Raw genomic sequence first — 22,568 nt, forward strand, 5'->3', positions numbered from 1 at the left:
CCCACTGTAAGCAGCAAGTCTCCATGCCCTCATATAATTCACATCTTCCTCAAACTGGGAAATGCATTCTTTTGGTTCTTCTAGTTATTTACCTCTGTGTGTTTTATTTAGAAATAGAAATCCTTGTCCCCACTAAAATAAATTTTGGTGAGAATTAGAGTATCCTTCCCCATATTTGAAGTCATATTATGTTTAAGAGTAACACAGAAGCTAAAATTCCTGTAGTTGTTTTTAGGATATATGAGAGGGGTGGTTTCTAAATCTGAGAAGACAGTATACAGTGTCCAGATAATCTCTAATTTCTCCCCTACTCTCCTGTAGGAGACCCAGAGAATCTGAGGCATTCACAGTGTGCTAACACCATTACCCTATGTCTCTCTTTCCCAAGCTGCAACACAAGGTTACGTGGTTCATACCAAGGCAGGCTATCTGCATAGCTCACAAAAGTCCTTTGTCACATAGGACTACATACATCATGGGATGGAGGTGGAGTATTTAGATATAGCAAAATGTCAGAGGGCTTGCTGGGATGGTAAGACACCAGCAGAGCATCAGGAATTCAGCACAATAGATGGTAAAGGAAAGAAAATAGAAATGATAGTAAAGGAAAGAAAATAGAAACGATAGCTAAAAGAAACCAAATACAAAATAATTTGAGCTTTTGGCATAGGGTTCTTAATTCTTGTCTTTTCATGCTTTATTGCCTCTGTGTGATGTTGACTGAATAATATACAATATAAGAGACAATGCATAAAAAGTTTTTGAGCTAAAAAGAATCTTAGTGTAGACATTGATGTTCACTAGAAATATTGATGAATTCAATACTTTCTGTGAAGTTTTACAGACCTTTAAATAAATGTCACTGGAGCCCATTTAATTCAGTGAACAAAAATATGTTGAATGCATGAATGTCTACTCAAATTTTTAAAATAAATAAATAAAGTCGAGGGAGTTTGGGATTGGTATTCCTGATCCTTGCCTCCACTCTGCCCCTAGATATGTATATTGCATTGTAAGGTACTTTGTGGCTTTTAATTTTCTCATCTGAAAATGGAAATAAATTATACCAGGTTCTAGTTGCTAATATTCAAGTCCCTAAAACTAATGTGGACCATCTGAGCCCAGATGAGATTTGTAGCAAATTAATTAACTGGAAATATGAACTATTATGGCAACAGATCCTTCCCAGCTTGGCTGTTGCTCCTTGTGACTGATTGCCTGCTAAGTGCTGTATTAACAGTCTTGGATCATCGACCAATTTAATTTGAATGTAATTAATTCTATAAATGTGAGCTCTCTTTATTTACTTTCATTAAAATTAAATCATGACAAAAAGAAGATATATATCAAACTGCATGCCCTTGCTTCAGGTATGAGTCACATCTGGTTTCCATACAGTAATCTTGAACTTTCTTCAACTCACCTTTAATCATGCTTTTAAGAATTCCTGGGGCCCACATGCTTCTGGGAATTCTGATCATATGAGCTTCTGTCTAAAACATTTGAGTACTTCTACATTTCTGTGATTTGTTCCACGATCTAGAAAAGAACTGTATTCTTTTCTTTACCTAAAACAGTGTTGGAAATGTGTGTCTCTTAATTTATGCCTAAATAATTAATTATATGTTTAACTTTGTTTTGGAGATTTATTCCTCCCCCTCTTCCTTTTAAATAGGAATTTACTGACTGACAATGGCAGAAAGAGTCTTAGATAAGTTGGATATTCTTGATGAGCAAGCAAAGACCCTCTTGGCCACAAGAGCAAAGGTTTGTAAAATATGAGCTAAAATTCACTAACTTTTATCATTAAAAGGTTATCATTTCAAATGTGAGTGGGCTACAGGCTAATTTTTAAAAAGGTAATAATTGTACTAGTTAAAAGAGTCATTTATGAAATACTATAAAGAATTGATTAAATATACGAGGTAACTTCCAGCCAGCTGTAATGTTTGGTTATGATACATCTAACCTGTTTTTGTTTTTTTTTTTTTTAATCCTAAGCAGTCAAATAGTAAATGTGAGTACTCCTGGGACTTCCCAGGTGGTTTAGTGACTAAGACTCTATGCTCCCAATGCAGGGACCATGGGTTCAATCCCTGATCAGGGAACTAGATCCCACATGCTACAACTAAGTGTTCACGTGTCACAACTAAAGACCCCACATGCCATGACTAAGACCCAGTGCAGACAAATAAATTTTTTTTAATGTGACTACTATAGTTTTTACTCATATGTTAAATGTAAAAACTTGTTTATTTGGTTCATTAAAAGGAAGAAAATATTTGATATAGCTACCAAGTTAGAAATAAAGTTCTTAGAAAATAAACTGAAAAGTGTTTGTTGTTTAACTGCTAAGTCATGTCCGACTCTTTTGGAACCCTATGGACTGTAGCCTGCCAGGCTCCTCTGTCTATAGGATTTCCCAGGCAAGAATACTGGAGTAAGTGGCCATTTCCTTCTCCAGGGGATCTTCCCTATCCAGGGATTCAATGTCTCCTGCATTGCAGGTGGATTCTTTACCACTGAGCCAACAGGGAAGACTCAAAAGAATGAGACTATTATAAAATTAAATATAAGATATTAATAAATAATACAGTTCTGAAGCACCAGATTTTTTACATGTGAGCAATTTAATTTGATTACAAAAAGACTTGTAAGATAATATAATAATGTGGATAAATGAAGTATATATAAAGAGCAATGGAGTTTGAGAAATCAAGGAGGACACCACAGAGAGAAACTCTTAAGTGAATGAACATATTTGCAAACCTGAAAATGAAAGCATTAATGTTTGAATAGTAATTTGGTTTTTTAATATTTCATAATTATCTCCTTTCATTCAGAAAATAAAGTAGAGGAATATGGAAAAATGGAATACATTTGTTCTGTTATAGCTATCAAAATTTTGAAATACCAAACTAAGCATAACTTAACTAAAGCAAACCTGTTAGACTTTGACACCCCAAAGTTTATTGCTTTTTAATTTTTTTATTTTAAATGAATTGTAATTTACTTTAAAAGTATAATCAGAGATAAATCTATTAAATTTGTCACAAAATTTCTTTATACATAAAAGGTTAAGTTATAATTGGTAATAATAATTCTTACTTTTCCAGGAGCCTCCTTTGCACAAAGCATTTCCATGTATTTTCTCATTTTGTGTAACTATGCTTAATTCATGTGACTGACAGAAAATTCTCTTGAAGTTCTTTTAAAAGTATATAAAGTCATTTAAAAAATATTTTCTTAGTTTTCAAGTTATATTTTTGGAAACAAGTTAAGCAATATATATAGATATATATAAAGAAAATTGTACATAAGGAAAATTATATAAAGAAATATTAATAGTTTTGCGCCTCTTCCCTCTAATCCTTTCCTCTGAGGCAGACTCCTTTTAGCAGTTGAGGTTAAGTAAAGACAAATGTATGTATACAATCATACATTCATAATCGTAGACTCAATTCCATGGATGGAGGAGCCTGGTGGGCTGCAGTCCATGGGGTTGCCAAGAATCGGACACGACTGAGCGACTTCACTTTCTTTCTTTCTAGTGTTCCTTTTGGAGAAGAAAATGGCAACGCACTCCAGTGTTCTTGCCTGGAGAATCACATGGACGGAGGGGCCTGGTGGGCTGCAGCCTATGGGGTTGCAAAGAATCGGACATGACTAAGCAACTAACACACACATAGACAGGATGTTACAGAAATAGTACAAATAGTTCCATGTACCTTTCCTCAGTTGACCCCCAAAGTGACATCTTACATAGTTGTAGTTCACTAGCCCAAACCAGCATGAGTCACATCCAGCACTGATACTGGTGCATTACTGTTAACCAGACTACAGACTTTACCCAGTCATCTCCATTTTTTGACCTTTATTCATTTATATCTGTAGTTTTATGCAATTTTATCTCATTACAGATTGTGGAAACTACCATAATCAAAGCATATTACACCTCCATCCTATAAAAGTACTCCCTCATGTTACTTCTTTGCATTTGGATCCACTTGTTGTTATTGTTTAATCACTAAGTTGTGTCCGACTCTTTGTGACCCCATGGACTGTAGCCTGCCAGACTCCTCTGTCCATGGAATCTTCCAGGCAAGAGTACTGGAACGGGTTGCGATTTCCTCCTCTAGGGAATCTTCCCAACCTAGGGACTGAACCCACATCTTTTGCATCTCCTGCATTGTAGGCAGATTCTTTACCACTAAGCCACCAGGAAAGCCCATTCCCCCATCCCAATTCTGTCTCTATCCCCAGCAATGACTAATCTATTCTTCATATCTATAGTTTTATAATATTGAGAATGTTATATAAATGAAATTATTCAGTGTGTAAAATTTTGAGATTGACTATTTCACTATGCTCTTGAGGTCCATTAAGTTTTTGCATGAAGTAATAGTGGGGTTTTTTTATGGTAAATAATATGTAAAATTTACTGCTGAGTAATATTCCATTATATGAATGTACAGTTTCAATTGCTTACCCACTGAAGGTATTTCATTGTTTTCAGTATTTTGCTTTTAAAAATAAGGCTGCTAAAAAAAATAAGCTGAAGTAAAGCTGCTATGAATATTTATGTATAGGATTTTGTATGAATGAAAGTTTTATTTCTTTGGGGTGAATGCCCAAGAGTGTGTGCCAGTGCAGTGTCTGTCTCTCAGAATCAACCAGGTTAGAGCCACAGGGTTTGGTTTGAGTTCCCCCTCCCTGTGCCTCAGTCTGGAAATGCCCTTCAAGAATAAGCTAGGCTATTGTAGGGTTGACTTCATCTGTTTCTCTTTCCTCAGGGATCACGGTCCTGCTCTGCCTGTTTCCTAATGCCTGATTGTAGTTTTCATATACTTTGTCTGGTTTTCTAGTTGTTTATAGCAGAAGGGCGATTCCTATAGCACTTAATCCCTCACTGGCAGAAACAGAAGTGCTCATATCCTATGATTTCCTTTTCAAGTTATTATTTCTTTATTCCTCTGTGCAGTTCTCTGAGAGAGCTTTTTAGAGAAGATTTTCAGCTCCTTAACTCACTCTTTAGCTTTACCCTTTTTGCTCTTCAGTCCATCTGTATAAATACTTGAACGGAATTCTCTTCTGATTGCTTTCTTAACTCAATTTCTGGCTCTGGCTCCACCATGTATGCGGCTCCAGGAAGAGAAGTGGGTTGGAGGGACCTGCCTGCTATGGCTCCAATAACTCTACAGATTAATAATTGTCTTTGCTGAATATATAGGTCATTCTTAAATTCGGAACTTTAGAATTCTAAACTTCAGAGGAAACCTTCATGAGCATCTAGTCCAACACCCTCACTTAATAAATGGGAAAAGAGTCTGTACACAAGGCCTCCAATTTTCAGTCTGCATTATTTTTCCATTGTTGCCTGCCACATAAATTCTGTGCATGCGGGTGCATGTATAAAGTGAGATTAATTTTGCCCTTTCCATACAGGGTTTTCCTCATATGAAATGTACTCATTTTTTTCACTGTGTTATATTTTGGATTTGTTGCAGAAAAACTGCCTTCAGAGTCAAGTAAAGAGAAAGATTTCAGTGATACCCCTGACGTTTGATTTCCAGTTGGAACTTGAAAAGGATATTGCTACCTCCATATCTAAGACAAACTCAAAGATCACAAAAGACAGATCATATGGCACTAAAAAACCAAAAAGGTTATCATTATAACTACCTGCAACTTTCAGTCTGAAGTTTTAAAGCATTATTTTTATTGACTTAGATTGTGCAATCTATATTAAATGTAAGCTTTGTCAACATAGGTATATTTCATAATGGTTATGAGTTACAGTATGCTAGATTAGTATTCTGAATACTGGTTTATAAAATATTTATTATAATATTTCACCATTGTAGATGATAATTGTACATAGTAGTTATAATTCTAAATGTTTAAAGAAAGACTTCTTGAGCTTTATTATATCAATCCAAGTTGATATCAGGATTTATTTCAAGCTTCAACCAATATATTGAAAAAAAAAAAAAGATATTCCTAGAAAACTAAGTAAGGCAGTTTCTCTGTGTACTTACAAGGGGTAGCCTGAATATGTAATAATTGGTCTCTCACTGGCACTATGCATGTATGTAATGAGGTATATTTTTTCTAGGCACTAGAAATGTGGAGGAGATCCAAGACAAAAGAAATAGTAAAATGTAGAATCAATAAGACTTCAAATCAATTGGGCATTTGTGGGTATCAATACTGCTGTTACCTTATTTATTTTTATTCTGTAGTAACTCAACTTTCTGGTGGGCTTCCCCAGTGGCTCAGTGGTAAAGAATCTGCCTGCCATGCAGGAGACCTGGGTGTGATCCATGGGTCGGGAAGATCCCCTGGTGAAGGAAATGGCAACCCACTCCAGTATTCTTGCCTGGGAAATCGCACTGAAAGAGTAACCTGGGGGGCTATAGTCCATGGGGTCACAAAATAGTAAGACATGACTTAGCAAATAAACAGCAAAAACAACTCAATGTATTAAGGGCAGTTTCACAGATGACAAACCCAAGTCTTGGTGAGCTAAAATGATCTGCCCAGAGTCACACAGCTAGCAAGGGGCAGACACTAGATTTAAATACTAGCTAGATTTAAATTTCAGAGCCTACATTCTTATCATTACCACTTTCTACAGACTGATTTCCAGCTTTTGGTCTTGGTGACTAGATGTATTTTGGTGTTTTGTACTTAGGTAGGGATCATAGGTTGAAAAGCAGATTGGGGTGGGTAAGAGATTAGAACAAGAAATGCTGAGCTTTGGGACATCCAGGTGGTGGTATCTAAAAGACAGTTGAACAAACATGTCTGAATATAAAGTAAAACAAGACCATTTAGACTCAAGATACAGCTTACTCAACTGTATTTTTGTTATTTATGATTTACCAGAAAACATGTCAGAACATGTTTCCATTGTGCAGAAAAGGAGTTTGTTTCTAGCACAAATAAATATTAATGGTTTACATACTTTAGCTTTATCACAAACTTCTTTCACTACTACTTTGTTTTTCTGTAGATATGGCCAATACTTTTACTTCAAAATCATTTATAGATCTATCCATGTTAAAATAGAATATTTTAATAATACATAGAAAAAGTTGCATAAAATAGAAGTTGGGCCCCACTCCTACATGAGCCAACATGTCAGATCTGATTCACACAGATTTCAGCTCAGCCTAAAACTTACATCATAATCATGACCCACCAGTACCAGAGTAACTCCTACCAACTGCATGCCTTTTTCATTTTTGACCTCTAGTCTACTGCTATTCAAAGTGTTATCTTCCATCTGGCAGCATTGGTATCACTTGGCAGCTTGTTTGAAATACAGAATTTTCTGACCTCATCCCAAACCAAAGCTGTAGTTAACAAGATCCCCCAGGTAATTTCTGTGGACACTATCAATTGAGAAGTACTACTCTAGCCTTTCAAACATGGAGGAATCATTAAATACAGATTGTGGGGCCCCACTGGCAGAGTTTTTGATTCTGTAGGTCTGGGCTGGGGCCTGATAATTTGCATGTCTGGTTAAGTCTCCAGGAGACACTGATGCTGTTGGCACAGGGACCACCCTGCTCTAGCTGTGCCCCCACTGTAATCATGCTGGTCAAGAAGCTCCATGCTTCTTCTTGAATATATGGATATCATAGCAACACTCAACTTGGTGTTATGATCACCTAGATGAAACATACCTAGGGTTGAACTGTAGTTGAGTTTTGTTTTCAGAACAGTGGTTTTTAACCCATCTGCATGTTAGCCAGAGAGCTTTAAAATAATTGGATTCAACTTTAATTAGTTTGGAGTAGGGCCCAGGCATTACTATTTGTAAGGTTTCTCAGATGATTCTGAGAAAAGCTAGGATTGCGAATCATTAAAATTCATAGGGCTGCTTTCTCAGTTACTCTTACTCCCAGAGAGATCTTTTCCATGTTACTATTAGCTCAAGATTTCTGCATTTTTCTTGTATAGGTGGGAACTGACAAAGGTGATGGCCACAAACACCCAAAATTTGCTGGAAGGACATTCCTGGGATTATTTTACTGATAGGCAGAGAGTTTTATAATCATTTGAAAATCTCTCTCAGTCTTTTGCCTTTCATTTGTCCATGGTCTTTAAAACTTGTCAGCAAACACCAAAGCTACTCTTCTTTGCAACTTTTCATAATTGGACCTTTTACAAAAGAGCCATACTCATTTTAACAAAAAGTCTTTTTAAAAAATTACCTTGAACATAAGTTTTAAAAGAGAAAAAAGTGATCTCTTCCATACTGGATTCTCAAGTGAAAATGGCAAATTTACCACTTATTAAGTGGTGAGATCTAGGAAACAAGTTAAGGGTAAGTAGACATATTAAGAATACTTTTTCTTTAGATTAATAGGGGCTTCTCATTAGAAAAATCACTTTCCTAAAAATAAATCCAAAAGAATATTCCTTTTAGAAGTATTTTCATGATAGAAGGATAAACTTGCATACAGGAAAGATAATGAAATATGAACAGAGAATATGATTACAGCCTATAATGAAATTTAATCAGTCAAATTCTGTCTTCCTTAATTCAATATGCATGTCTTCTACTCTGTGTGACATTAGCCTGGCATAGAGATTAAGAAGATGGGGATTGTTTGCCACTGGTTCACTGCAAAAGAATCTTCTTTGTCACTGCCTGGTGCTACCTGAGTCCCAAATAGCTTGACCTTCATAGTTGCTGCAGGAACCCACACTCACTGAAATGAGTAAAGAACCACAGGCCATTTAAGGGGACTCATATGAAGGAGGGAGATAAAACTAAACTCTCATTAACAGGTGACTCCTAATGAAACACATTTAAGGGAGGAAACAGAGGAAACTTTACAAAATCTCTCTCAAACAGGGGGAAAGGGGATTTAGAAAAAAAGACTTTTTAAATCAAAAACTGAGTAGAGAAATTAAAAATAGAATACAGATGAAGACTGCATCAATAATCTAGACGATCAAATAAAGACACAATCTTATAAAAATACCACCCCCCCCACCCCCTGCCACAAAATGAAAATAAGGTTAAAAAGAAACATGTAGGTACAGTTTTAGGATACTCAATATGAAAATATACATTTAATAACGAAATCAGGAGAGCAAGAAACAGATGATGAGGAAATAAAAGAATTATAAGAAAAAAGTGTCATTTAAGACAAACTTGAATTTTCAGATCTAAAGCTTTAGCAAGTACTAGACTTATGGTAAAATTACTCAATTTCAGACAGGGGAGAAAACAGCAGTTAATTACAAAGGAAAAGATAGCAAATAAGATTCCTGTCTCATCTGTATCTCTGAGGCTAGAAAACGGTAAAACCTTTCCAACTTTTAAACAGAATGGCAATCCAGAAATCTGCTATTTGGCTGAGTCATCATTTATATTTGAGAAGAAAACAGAGACAAGTTTTTGGACTTGAAAGACTTTAGAATGTAATCTGCTTATTTATTCTCCCTGAGGAACCTACTTGGAGAAATATTTTTATCCAAATTTAAATTAAATATGAATAAAATAAAGATCCAAACTGAGTATCTTTACTACACAAAAATGTATTTGAAATTTTCCCATGGTGCCTGAATGAAACTCTGGATTTCCATCTCAAAATGGCTACTCTATAAAAATATAAAGCATTCCAAAGAATTACCAGGCAAGTGTTCCCTAAGAGATTTCCAGTTGAGAAGAGGCAGCCTTAGCTCAGCTGCCATGCTTCCACCTGAACGGTACTTTCTCTGGTTTTCTTTTGTGTGCCAGTGCCACTCGCATGGTCCATTCCAGGCCCCTGCAACAGCCTTCCTTTAATTCCAGCCCATGCAGCACAAATCAAGGCCTTTCCCTGTGTCCCCTTTAACTCAACTGCAACAGGATATAATTTCACAGGGGATTTTTCTAACTATAAGACAAAAAGGGGGAGGGGAAGAGTTGAATCTTTTACAAATCCACATAGCCCCAAACCAATACAACTTACAAAAAACAGATTTATGATTTAATGCTAGTGAAGTCACCTACCAAATTTATAAGTCCAAGTCCAATTCCTCATATTTTTTTTGAGAACACAGTACTAGGAACACAAGTTTTATTCCTAGACTCTTATCCCCTCCATTCCTTCTTTCTACTGTTGGGAAAACTCTCCACAGGTGTCTTGTATTTCTGTACATTTGTGAGCAAAAGCACTGGCTGCCTTTGTTCCCATCTTTTCTAGGACATTTGTATAGCAGACAGCCTTGGAAGACAAAGAAAGTGCCCTCTTCTGAGCAAGAGCAGGAATATTGCTGCTGCTGCTGCTAAGTCACTTAAGTCATGTCCGACTCTGTGCGACCCCAGAGACGGCAGCCCACCAGGCTCCCCCGTCCCTGGGATTCTCCAGGCAAGGACACTGGAGTGGGTTGCCATTTCCTTCTCCAATGCATGAAAGTGAAAGTGAAAGTGAAGTCGCTCAGTCGTGTTCGACTCCTAGCAACCCCATAGACTGCAGCCTACCAGGCTCCTCTGTCCATGGGATTTTCCGGGCAAGAGTACTGGAGTGGGGTGCCATTGCCTTCTCCGGAGCAAGAATATTACTGCCCATTAAAAAGATCTGGGTTCCCTAAACCCAAGGTTCCAGTCCTGTAACATAACCCAGTGTGGGTGCTGATGTCATCTGGCCTTCTGCTTATTGCCCTGTGGAACTGGGGCTCAGAGAATTCATGCAGAAGATCCCACTCCTATTGCTGTGTGTTATAAATAGTTGGTTGTCTCTGAACCATCAGTCTTGTGTCTTCCAAAAGAGATGAAATTGTATCAGGCCAACTTGTTACTTTGTAAGTAGGGTCAAATCTCTGACTTTTCACAGCTCTCCACACCTAGTTGGAGGGTAGGAGCTAGGGGTAGAATGACAGAAACCTTGTTGCTTCTCTTAAACTGAGTGGTACACAAAATTGTGGCTCATTCCTCAGTGACTAATAGAGTATTCTTGTCCAGGTGCCTCTGAGCTTAGAAGGAACCTATATCACAGCTATTATATTTATCCTATAAGTCTACCTGCTTCTAGGTAGCAGGATTTATAATTTAGTTATACCTAAACTAAGTCCACAAAATTAATCCATATAATAAAATTTTAAGTAAGAAGGAGAACAACATGATAAGGGACTATGTAAGCTAAAAATGAAGTGATTAATTGAGGACAGAGTTTATGTAAAGTTTATTTTACACGTACCTAGCACTTAGTTCAGTTTTTTTTTTTATTTTATAAATTAAGTGTGCATTTACTAAAGGACCAATAAATAAATAAGTAAATAAAGCTGTCATCTCCCAGGAATTCCACCAAACTTTGCTTTCCTCTCACAAGCACTTTGAATCTTTAAGAGTATTTTGCAAAATTAGCATGTTTAAGACCTCCCCAAAGAATGTTAAAATGACCATAATTTGAGAAATTGAAAGGCACAGTACTAGTAATGGGAAAGGAAGAGCTATAAACATGGATGTAGAAGAAATTAAGATAATTATGAGTACATTGCTTCCCAGTGGCTCAGTGGGTAAAGAATCTGCCTGCAATGCAGGAGATGCAGGAGACACAGGTTTGATTCGTGGGTCCAGAAGATCCCCTGGAGGAGGGCATGGCAACCCACTCCAGTATTCTTGCCTGGAGAATCCCATGGACAGAGGAGCCTGATGGGCTACAATCCATGTTGGATGCAAAGAGTCAGACATGACTGAAGCAATTGAGCACACGTATAACTATGCTGCTTTGAAGCATGAGTCTGGTAATGGATGATCTGGGAAACTATAAATGGTGAAAATAAAATTAACAACGAAGAAAACATAAATAAATCAATAGCTAGAAAAATTTGAGAAAGCTGTCAGAAAACTATCTTTTACCAAAGCACCACCCTGAAGTTGTGTCAAGGGTTGAGTTTCTTCAAAGAACTATTTAAATGATTTCTGAGCATAGACAAAGATGAAATACTTCCAATTTTTCTCATAAAGATAACTTTGATCCTCAAGTCTGACCATAAGAATATAAAACCATTACAGTATTTCACTTATAGATTTTTTAAAAATCTAAAATAAAATATTACCCGTTTCATTGTCTGTTCTCAACTCAGGACCATATAAAGCAGTTTTATATGTCTCCATTTCATTCTGCCCATTTTTGGTTATTAAAAGCTTGTGCAGTTTAGTATTTTGATCCTACATATTAGTCAAGGCTTTCCCTTCCCCATATGTAAGTCTAGTGACATTGGAGGACCTGAAATGAAAAGGGTATGGCCAGCAATTTGATTCTTTCTGTCCTAACCTGTAAGTGGGGGTGGGTGTGGTCTTTCCTCCAGCACATCTCCTCCTCTTCCCTCTTTTAATCTTTTTTTCTCCTTCTGTTAGGGGAACACTGTTGTGATAGAGCCAGCTCCCACCAATTCCTTAGAGCTGAGTGTTGAATTTGCAGGGATTTTGTGAGATCATTGTTAAATACAGTCATTATTTAAATTAAATATATAAACTAAAAATTCAATGACATATTAAAACAAATACTGAAAACGCATCATTTCCTCATTATTTTCTTATATTTTATTATTATCTATTTTTTTGAAGTCCCTTAGTTTGCTTTTATTTCATCCAACAGAAGGTTCTATTTATGCAAAGGATCAGACACTGGGAATTAAACCTGGGAGAGAGCAGGAAAAGGGAAAAAATAGCCACATCCACTATCACAGATGGGTCTTCCCAGAACTACTGCGTGGGGGTGAATGAGAGAGTCTGGAATTCATCACCTTCTCTTTCCTCCCTTCCTCCCTTCCTGACAGGGAGGTCTGTTGTACTACAGTTCATGGATCACAAAGAATTGGACACGACTTAGCAACTAAACAACATATTCTGCAAATGTATTTGAAAAAATACCTTTTTTAGATAAGGATAAAAAAAATCATCTCCTTAACAAGACAGTCAACACCATTAGGGTGGAATACTTGACACATTCCATTTAAATTAGAAATAGGATGCCCATTCTAGTATACCTAACTATTGTGGAATTATTCGTCAATGATATTTTTACATAAGAACATGAGATACATGTTCTTATGTAAATGTATGTTTATTATACCTAACATGAGATACATGTTAGGTATAAATATTTACCTAATAACATAATATTAGGTAATAATATAATATTAAAATAATATAAGTATTTATATTTATTATATTATTTATAATAATATTATATTTATTTAATATTTATTTATTTAATAAATAATTCTTAGTAATTACATTAATTAAACAATAATGTTTAATTAATAAATATTTTAATATTTATTTTATATAAATATATTTATTATATTATTTATAATAAATATAATAAATTTATTATATTATTAGGTAAATAAAATTTTACCTAATAATATAATATTAGGTAATAATATAATATTAAAATGATATAATAAATATTTACCTATTATAAATATTTATTGCTGCTGCTAAGTCGCTTCAGTTGTGTCCGACTCTGTGGGACCCCATAGACAGCAGCCCACTAGGCTCCTCTGTCCCTGGGATTCTCCAGGCAAGAACACTGGAGTGGGTTGCCATTTCCTTCTCCAATGCATGAAAGTGAAAAGTCAAAGTGAAGTCACACAGTCGTGCCTGACTCTTAGCGACCCCATGGACTGCAGCCTACCAGGCTCCTCCGTCCATGGGATTTTCTAGGCAAGAGTACTGGAGTGGGGTGCCATTGCCTTCTCCAATAAATATTTATTAGGTAAATATAAATAAATATTTACCTAATAATATAATAAATTATTATACCTAACATGAGATACATGTTCTTATGTAAATACATGTTATTTGTCCATACTAGTATACCTAACTATTGTGGAATTATTTGTCAATGATGTTTTTACATAAGAACATGAGATACAAATTTAAATGTTTTGAAAAGAACAGATTAATTATTTTATAAAGATTAAATGATTGTTTACTGAAAATCCTAAAGAGAATAAACTGAAAACTCACTGCAGGTTATAAGATTTTAAGAAAGTTCAATGAAAATTTACCAAAACAATTTATACATTCAACAAATACTTATTACACAGGTACTATGTGCCAGTCACTCTCCTGGGTGCTAGGAATACAACAGTGACCTAAACAAAGACCCTATCCTCAATTCACATTCTAGGATAAGGTTCCCAAACTAAATAAATAAATCAACATATAATGTAAATTTACTAGTGACAAATGCTATGAAGAAAAATACAGTAAATTAATGGAATTAGGATTGATAGGGATTACTTTAGATGGGAGAGGATGAAAAAAGACCTTTCTGGAAAGGTGGAAATTTGAGTAGAGACTTATGAAATATATCACTTATGATTTGGGTGAGTAAGCCTCTCAATATATAGGGGGAGAATACTACAAGCAGAGGACAGAGCAAGGGCCAAGGTCCTGAAGTAGGAGCTCAAGTTCCTTTTCTTAAACCAAACAGCCAGAAAACTCACTCTGCTTCCATGTTGAGGGGAGGGGTGAAGGGATGCACAGAGAGGCCTGGAAGGGGCATTCAATGGAAACTCATCTACTTAGAAATATAAGAATTGAGGAAAGTTTCTGTCTTTCAATGAGAATTTTGAATTTTATTCAGTGTGACGGGAAATGGTAGAGGGAAATGACAATCTCATTTACATTTTATGAGTGTCATCATGGGTTGTATTGGGACCATTGGGTGCAAGAGAGATAGCAGACAGAGCAGACAGAAGAAGGCTAGAGATGTGGAGTAGTTCAGATGAGACATGAAGGGGCCTTGGAACTAGGACAGAAGTGATGAGGAAAGAAGCTGTTCAATTTGGAATGTGTTTCAAAGAAAGATCCAGTGAGATTTGTTGAGATATCAGGAATGGGAAATGAGAGAAACAGAAGTCAAAGATGACTGCAGAATACACTTGAAATCTGAAAGAATTGGTATAGACCATCTTATTTATGAAGCAGAAACAGAGTCACAGATGTAGAAAACAAATATACAGATACCAAGGGGGAAGGAGGGGTGGTGGGAAGAATTGAGAGGTTGGGATTATATACACTATTGATCCTGTGTGTGATGTGGATAACTAGTGAGAACATACTGTATAGCATATGGAAGCTCTACTCAATGGTCTTTGGTGACCTAAATGGGAAGTAAATCCAAAAAAAGAGTGGATATATGTATATGCAGGCTTCCCCAGTGGTTCAGTGGTAAAGAATCCGCCTGAAAGGCAGGAGACACAGGAGATGAGGGTTCAGTCACTCAGTCAGGAAGATCCCCTGGAGGAGGGCATGGCAACCCACTCCAGTATTCTTGTCAGGAAAAATCCCATGGACAGAGGAGCCTGGCGGGCTGTGGTCCATGGGGTTGCAAAGAATCAGACATGACTGAAGCAATTGAGTACGCACACACAAGTATGTGTGTGGCTGATCCACTTTGCTGTACAATAGAAACTAACACAAAACTGTAAAGCAACTATATTCCAATAAAGGGAGAAGGCCCTGGCACCCCACTCCAGTACTGTTGCCTGGAAAATCCCGTGGATGGAGGAGCCTGGTGGGCTGCAGTCCATGGGGTTGCAAAGAGTCAGACACGACTGAGTGACTTCACTTTCACTTTCCACTTTCATGCATTGGAGAAGGAAATGGCAAACCACTCCAGTGTTCTTGCCTGGAGAATCCCAGGGACGGAGAAGCCTGGTAGGCTGCAGTCCATGGGGTCGCACAGAGTCAAACATGACTGAGTGACTTGGCAGCAGGATACTCCAATAAAAACTTTAAAACAGACAGAAATGGACTTGAGTGCAGAATTTGGGCCTAACCTTCTGGTTGAATGGAATTGAGAAAACCTGGGTGAGAAAGAGATTGGGAAGGAAGTGAAAGCAAACATTGGTTTTGAATATAGGTTTGAAATTCCCATTATACATCTAACTGAAGAAGTCATAAATCTGGAATTCAGGGAAGAGTTTGGGGTCTGTACTAAAATCTGTAAAATAGCAATCTATAGATAATATTTAAAGGTGGAGGGCTAGATGATATTAATTAGAGATGAGTGTCTGAGGTCTAAGTCATAGTATTTAAAGGTCAGAATTACCATGAATTATATGGTAATATTAACTTCCTTACACACCATCAATAGTCAAAGAATTTAGAGGATAAAGTTTTTGTTCACAATAAACAGATGTCATGATCCTATCTGGTATACTGTTCTGGAACCTGAACTGACCCTAAATCCATATCCCACTGCTTGACTAGAGTTGGCAGTGTTCCTAATATTTAATTTAACACATTTCTAAGGTATTTTTCTAAAAGGGTCAATATAGCTTTTGAACAGTAGTTTCCTGAGTGCCCTCAATCCTGTAACACCAGCAGTTTTCTCTATTTTTTTCTTACTAATATTTTCAGTTTCTGCTTAATCAGTCCCTATCTTTTACACTGTACTATAATATATTAAAACAATAACATTCAAATTTATATAACTGGGACTTGACTACATTTCTTCAGATGTATTTTTTAAGTTATTTTATAAGTTTTCTGATTATTTTAATTTAGATTAATTTTCTTTCTTTCAGATATGTCTCCTTCAAAAATATGCCTGAACCTAAAAAAAGTGATTTTCAAAACTCAAATTTAAGACCACCCTTTTTGCCAACAAATATAAAAACTCAGGAAATCAAGTCAATAGGTAATGTTTTGTGTAACATATTTGGCTCTCTTTTGATGTATTGAATGCTTTTATTTACTACTTTATTATTTGTTTGTCTTATAGTTCTTATAATTTGTCTTATAAGTTCTTACAATTTGATGCTTCTGTTGAAAGCATTTGCTTGAAAAGGCTTGTGAAAGATTTCAGTGAGCTATCCAGAAGGATTTCCTAGGAGAAAGAGATAATAAATATCAGAATAGGCAATTTGTACAATTCACAAAAAATTCATATTTTAATGTTTATTTTGCTAGAAAGAAAATCTTTGGATTTCCTTTCAACTCAATCCTGAATTTTCTTATTATTTTTTAAAAAATCACTCAAGTCTGGACATCTTGTTTAGTAGAAACTTACTTTATAGGGACTGTAAAAGAATTCACTTTCCTAAAAACTTAAGGAATCTGTAAGCTAGGAACCAGCATTTTAGTTCCTCAGAGAATTTGGGTGTTTCATGTCATCTTTGTTGTTCTTTCTCTGACATTGTCAGAAAAACGTCTAATTGTGTCGTTCTCATCAACAACCTTGACTGAGACGCCTTGCTTCCATGTTGTCCATTTGCCTCATTTCTGTTACTCTTCATAATCTGATTCCTCAGAAGATTTGTTTACATATGCTGCCTCTACTCCTTCAACTTTTGTTCAAACTTCAACCTGCTGCAATTTGTTTTTTGCCTCTACCATCCTACTGAAGCTACCCTGAATTAGGGTACCAATGATCTCCATGTTGCTAAATCCAAAGCATTTTTGTTTTCGTTCTCTTCCACTTCTCAATACCAGTGTAGTTAGTTCGTCACTCCCTCCTTCTTAAAACTCTGTTTTTCTGCTATCTCACCTCTTCTCAGTCTCTCTTCTAAATTTCTCTTCTCCATCCTTAAGGTACTGTATTTGCTGAGAGCGCAATCTTGAGCCTGCCTCTGTTTCTACACTGTCTCCTCTTAGGTAATCTAATCCAGTCTTATAGTTTAAAATACCGTAGAAATACCATTAAATCCTTCATTTGTATCTCAGTCCAGACTAATCCTCTGAAGAACAGATGCCCATACTGAACTGCATATTTGATATCTCCACTTAAACTTCTCACTACATCTTAAATCTAATATCCAGAACTGGTCTCATGACTCCTTATCCTAACTGCCCTTGAAAACTTTCTCCCATTCCCCCTGCCCCTCAACAGCATTCCATTCTCAGTACTTTGATCAAAGTGCAGCAGGTTACTCCAGTCTAAAACCTAGAAGCCAGGCCCTCTGTGGAGGTTCAGTGGTTAAGACTTCGCCTTCCAGTGCAGGGGGTGAAAGTCTGATACCTGGTCGGGGAGCTAAGACACATGCCTCACAGCCAAAAAACCAAAACATAGAACAAAAACAATATTGTAACACATTCAATAAATGCTTTTAAAAAATGATCCACGTAAAAAATCTTTTAAAAATAATAAAATAATAAAGCCCTAGAAGCCATCCTTCATCTCCCTTTCCTTCCTCTCCAAAGTTCAATACATCAACAAGTTATTTTCATTCTAACTCATCTTGAATTAATCTATTTTCACTGTTTCTGCTATCACCACTGTAATCCAAATCATCATTTTTGTGTGTCCACTATAGTGGATTGCTGACAGGTATTTCTTCTTTCATTCTTGCCTTCTTTCTAATCAATTTCCTTCTTTTTTTTGTTAAACCATTTTAAGTTATGAAATAGCATACATTATAAAAACTGAATATAGCATAAAATATGCAGTGTAACAATCAATTATAAAAATAAACACCTATATAACCATATTGCAAGTCAAGAAATAGACCATTGCCAACATCCCATAAAACCATTTGACCTTTTCCAAATCACTTTTCCCTTCCTTGTCCTTGGGGGTTACTACTGTCTTGATTTCTGTAGTCATCACTTCCTTTTCTTTACATTTTTACCATCTATTTTTTGAATCTCTACAAAATATAGTTTGCTTTGTTTTTACTGTACATGAATGTAATCATGCCATATGCATTCATTTGTATTTTCTTTTTCTTTCTTCTTAGCCTTGCTTGTAGCATTCACTCACATTGTTGTGTGGAGGTATAGTTCTTTCATTTTCATTGTTGTTAAGTATTCCATTGCACGACTATATCACGGTTTATCCATGCCACTCTTGAAATTTGGGGATTTACTTTGTCATTGCTATGCTGAAATGAATGTTTTTTTATGCAGCCTGCTGCATTTGTGTAAAAGTGTCTTGAGAGCGTATATCCAGAATTTACATTACCGGGAATGCTTATCTTCAACAATAGATGATGACTACTTTCATCATATATTGGATGATGGTAAAAGTGTTTTAACCAACTTATGCTCTCATCAGATTTGTGAGGGTTCTTTTTGTTCTGCTTTCTAACACTTGAAATTGCCAATTTTTCATTTTAGCAATCTACTAGGTATTTAATAGTATACCATTATGGTTTATTTGCATTTCTGTGACTACTAGTAAGTTTGAAAATTTTTTCATAAACTATTGACAAATTGGATTTATACTTTTGGAAACCATCCAAGTTTTACCTTATTTTAAATTTAGTTTTTTGCTCCTTTCTCCTTGATTGTTAAATATATTCTTTTTACTCATTCTTTGTTGTTTTTTTTTTTTTTTGAACATAATAAAATTTCTTTGTAGAAGATTTGAGAATATAGAAAATATGTTGGTTTTGTGTATTGTGAATATATTCATCTTTTCTGTGAGTTTTCTTTTCTTTCTCTTTATGTTGTCTTTTTCATGAATGGGAATTCTTCTACTTTAATAAGGTCAAAAATACAAAATCTTTCCCTGTTTGATAAGTACTTTTTGTTCCATATCAAATAAATCTTTTCCTACTTTGTGGTCCTGAATATCTTTTGCTACTTACCTATCAATAACCTCAGATATGCAGATGACACCACCCTTATGGCAGAAAGTGAAGAGGAACTCAAAAGCCTCTTGATGAAAGTGAAAGTGGAGAGTGAAAAAGTTGGCTTAAAGCTCAACATTCAGAAAACAAAGATCATGGCATCCAGTCCCACCACTTCATGGGAAATAGATGGGGAAACAGTGGAAACAGTGTCAGACTTTATTTTTCTGGGCTCCAAAATCACTACAGATGGTGACTGCAATCATAAAATTAAAAGACGCTTACTCCTTGGAAGGAAAGTTATGACTAACCTAGATAGCATATTCAAAAGCTGAGACATTAGTTTGCCAACAAAGGTTCGTCTAGTCAAGGCTATGGTTTTTCCTGTGGTCATGTATGGATGTGAGAGTTGGACTGTGAAGAAGGCTGAGCGCCGAAGAATTGATGCTTTTGAACTGTGGTGTTGGAGAAGACTCTTGAGAGTCCCTTGGACTGCAAGGAGATCCAACCAGTCCATTCTGAAGGAGATCAGCCCTGGGATTTCTTTAGAAGGAAAGATGCTAAAGCTGAAACTCCAGTACTTTGGCCACCTCATGCGAAGAGTTGACTCATTGGAAAAGACTCTGATGCTGGGAGGGATTGGGGGCAGGAGGAGAAGGGGACGACAAAGGATGAGATGGCTGGATGGCATCACTGACTCGATGGACGTGAGTCTGAGTGAACTCCAGGAGTTGGTGATGGACAGGGAGGCCTGGCGTGCTGCGATTCATGGGGTCGCAAAGATTAGGACACGACTGAGCAACTGATATGATTTTGCAAAAGATTTTAGTTCTTCTTTTTACCTTTAAGTCCAAAGTCTACCTGGAATTACATTTTGAGTGAAGTAAAGGTCAAATCTGGATTCCCAGGTGGTGCAGTGGTAAAGAATATGTCTGCCAATGCAGGAGATGCAGGAGACACAGGTTTAATCACTGGGCCCAGTCACTGGGTCAAGAAGATACCCTGGAAGAGGAAATGGCAACCCACTCCAGTATTCTTGCCTGGGAAATCCCATAGACCAAGGAGCCTGGCGGGCTACAGTCCAGGGGGTTGCAAAGAGTCAGATACAACTGAGCATGCACACACATCCCAAGGGTCAAATTTAGTTTTTGTTCTTGTGAATACCCAGCTATTCCAGAATGATATTAAAAAGGATTTTCTTTCCCTAATGCTCTGGACTCTGTTCTGGAGCTCTTATTCTGTTTCATTAAATTATTTATCCATTTCAATATAAATACCATACAACATTAATTTCTATAGCTTAAAATAACCCTTGATATCTGGTAAAGCAAGTCTTCCCACCTTGTTCTTCAACAGTATCATGATTTTTTTCTGTTTTCCATTATGATTTCTTCTTCTGGCCCATTAGTTATTTAGAAGTTATATCTTAATTCAAAAATAAGAGGCTTTTCTAATTATCATTTGGTTATAAGTTTTTAGCACAATTACACTGCAGTTTGAGGATATACTCCATAGAATTTCAGTCCTGTGTAATTAGTTAACACTTGCATTTTCACCCAGTACGTGGTCAATTGTTGGAAATGCTCAGTATGTGCTTGAAAATAATGTATATTCTGCAGCTATTGGGTGCAGTTTTCTATATATATCTTTTAGGTCAAATTTCTTCATTGTGTTTTTCAACTCTTCTATATCCTTAATGATTTTTCTGCTTGCTTGTTCTGTCAATTGCCAAGAAATTTCAGACTTACTGACTTTTCCTTGTATCGAATTTTGCCTTAAAGATCTTTAATATTATTTTATCAAATTTTGCCTTAAAGATCTTTAATATTATTTTGGCTGTCTTATTAATTGTATAAAATTTTAGAATTATTACATATTTCTAGTGTATTGAATCTTTTTAAATTATGAAGTGATTATCTTATTATCAGAAATTGCTATAGTTACCCCTGCTTTCTTTTGGCTAACATTTACATGATATACCTTTTCCATCATCTTGTTACCATGATTTCTGTAACGTTATGTTCTATCTCTGATATAAGAGACATCTCTTGTAAACATCAAATTGTTAGATTTTAAAATCTACTCTGTAATCTTTGTTTTTGAAATGGAGCACTTAGTCTATTTGAACTTTGGATTTAAATCTGCCATCTTATTTTGTTCTTTCTGTCTCTCTTGTTGATTCCTTTTCAGTCCTCTTATGTCTTATTTAGGACTGAGTTTTTTAAATTTAAACTTTTCTCCTTTACTAATTTGGAAGTTAGGTACTCTTTTTCTATACTGTAAATGATTATCCTAGAAATTACAGTGTTCATCCTTTCAAGCTATAGTGTTACCCTCCTTCTGAACAATAAAAGAATCTTAGAACATGTTAATTATTTTACTGCCATACTGAGTTTTGTGTTATTACTGAAGTCCAAAGTCTCACCTAAATATCTTCTAAATCAGCTGTGGGGAGACTCAGTATGATTGCTCCTAAGGTAAAATTCGTCTCCAGCTAGAACCTGTGGAATCAAACAAATTATGTGCTTCCAAAATACAAGACGGGACAGGAATGGGACAGACATTCTCATTCCTAAAGGGAGAAATAGGAAAGAAGAAAGGAGTGTTAGATCCGAAAAACGTTGGCAACCCACTCCAGTGTTCTTGCCTGGAGAATCCCAGGGATGGGAGAGCCTGGTGGGCTGCCGTCTATGGGGTCTCACAGAGTCGGACACAACTGAAGTGACTTAGCAGCAGCAAGACAAACTTTGAGATACTAAGGCTCAAGAATAATCCTGTTTGGCTTCATGCTCTGCTTCCCTGAGCAACCAGGGCAAAGGTCTTGCTCTCAAAACTGCTGGGTAGAGGAGGGTCACATCTCTCCCACCACCCCCCTGGGACCCTGGTAGGCCAGAATTCCATCCCCAGGACTTCATCTAGTGGGAGTGTAGTGTTGGCCTCGTCCCAAGGGTTTGGCAGGCAGAAACTGAGGCTGGCCTGACGATCTCTGAGTCACCTTCATAATCTTTCTTCCCTTGTTTTAAGGAATA

The 22,568-nt window shown here is 36.3% G+C and overlaps 1 protein-coding gene across 7 annotated transcripts in view; it reads left to right on the forward strand.

Annotated features, from left to right (window-relative positions):
• The window catches only part of C3H1orf141 (chromosome 3 C1orf141 homolog), a 45,098-nt gene that overhangs the window by 6,195 nt on the left and 16,335 nt on the right, over positions 1-22,568 (forward strand). For 3 of the 7 annotated variants that reach the window (XM_059884911.1, XM_059884913.1, NM_001077091.1), the window contains 3 exon segments: positions 1,676-1,767; positions 5,508-5,665; positions 16,555-16,667. In XM_059884911.1, the coding sequence (XP_059740894.1) occupies positions 1,693-1,767; positions 5,508-5,665; positions 16,555-16,667 (346 nt within the window). In that variant the 5' untranslated portion in view covers positions 1,676-1,692. 7 annotated transcript variants of the gene reach the window in all.

Source organism: Bos taurus, chromosome 3, assembly GCF_002263795.3.
Source record: "Bos taurus isolate L1 Dominette 01449 registration number 42190680 breed Hereford chromosome 3, ARS-UCD2.0, whole genome shotgun sequence".
Classification (NCBI taxonomy): Eukaryota; Metazoa; Chordata; class Mammalia; order Artiodactyla; family Bovidae; genus Bos; species Bos taurus.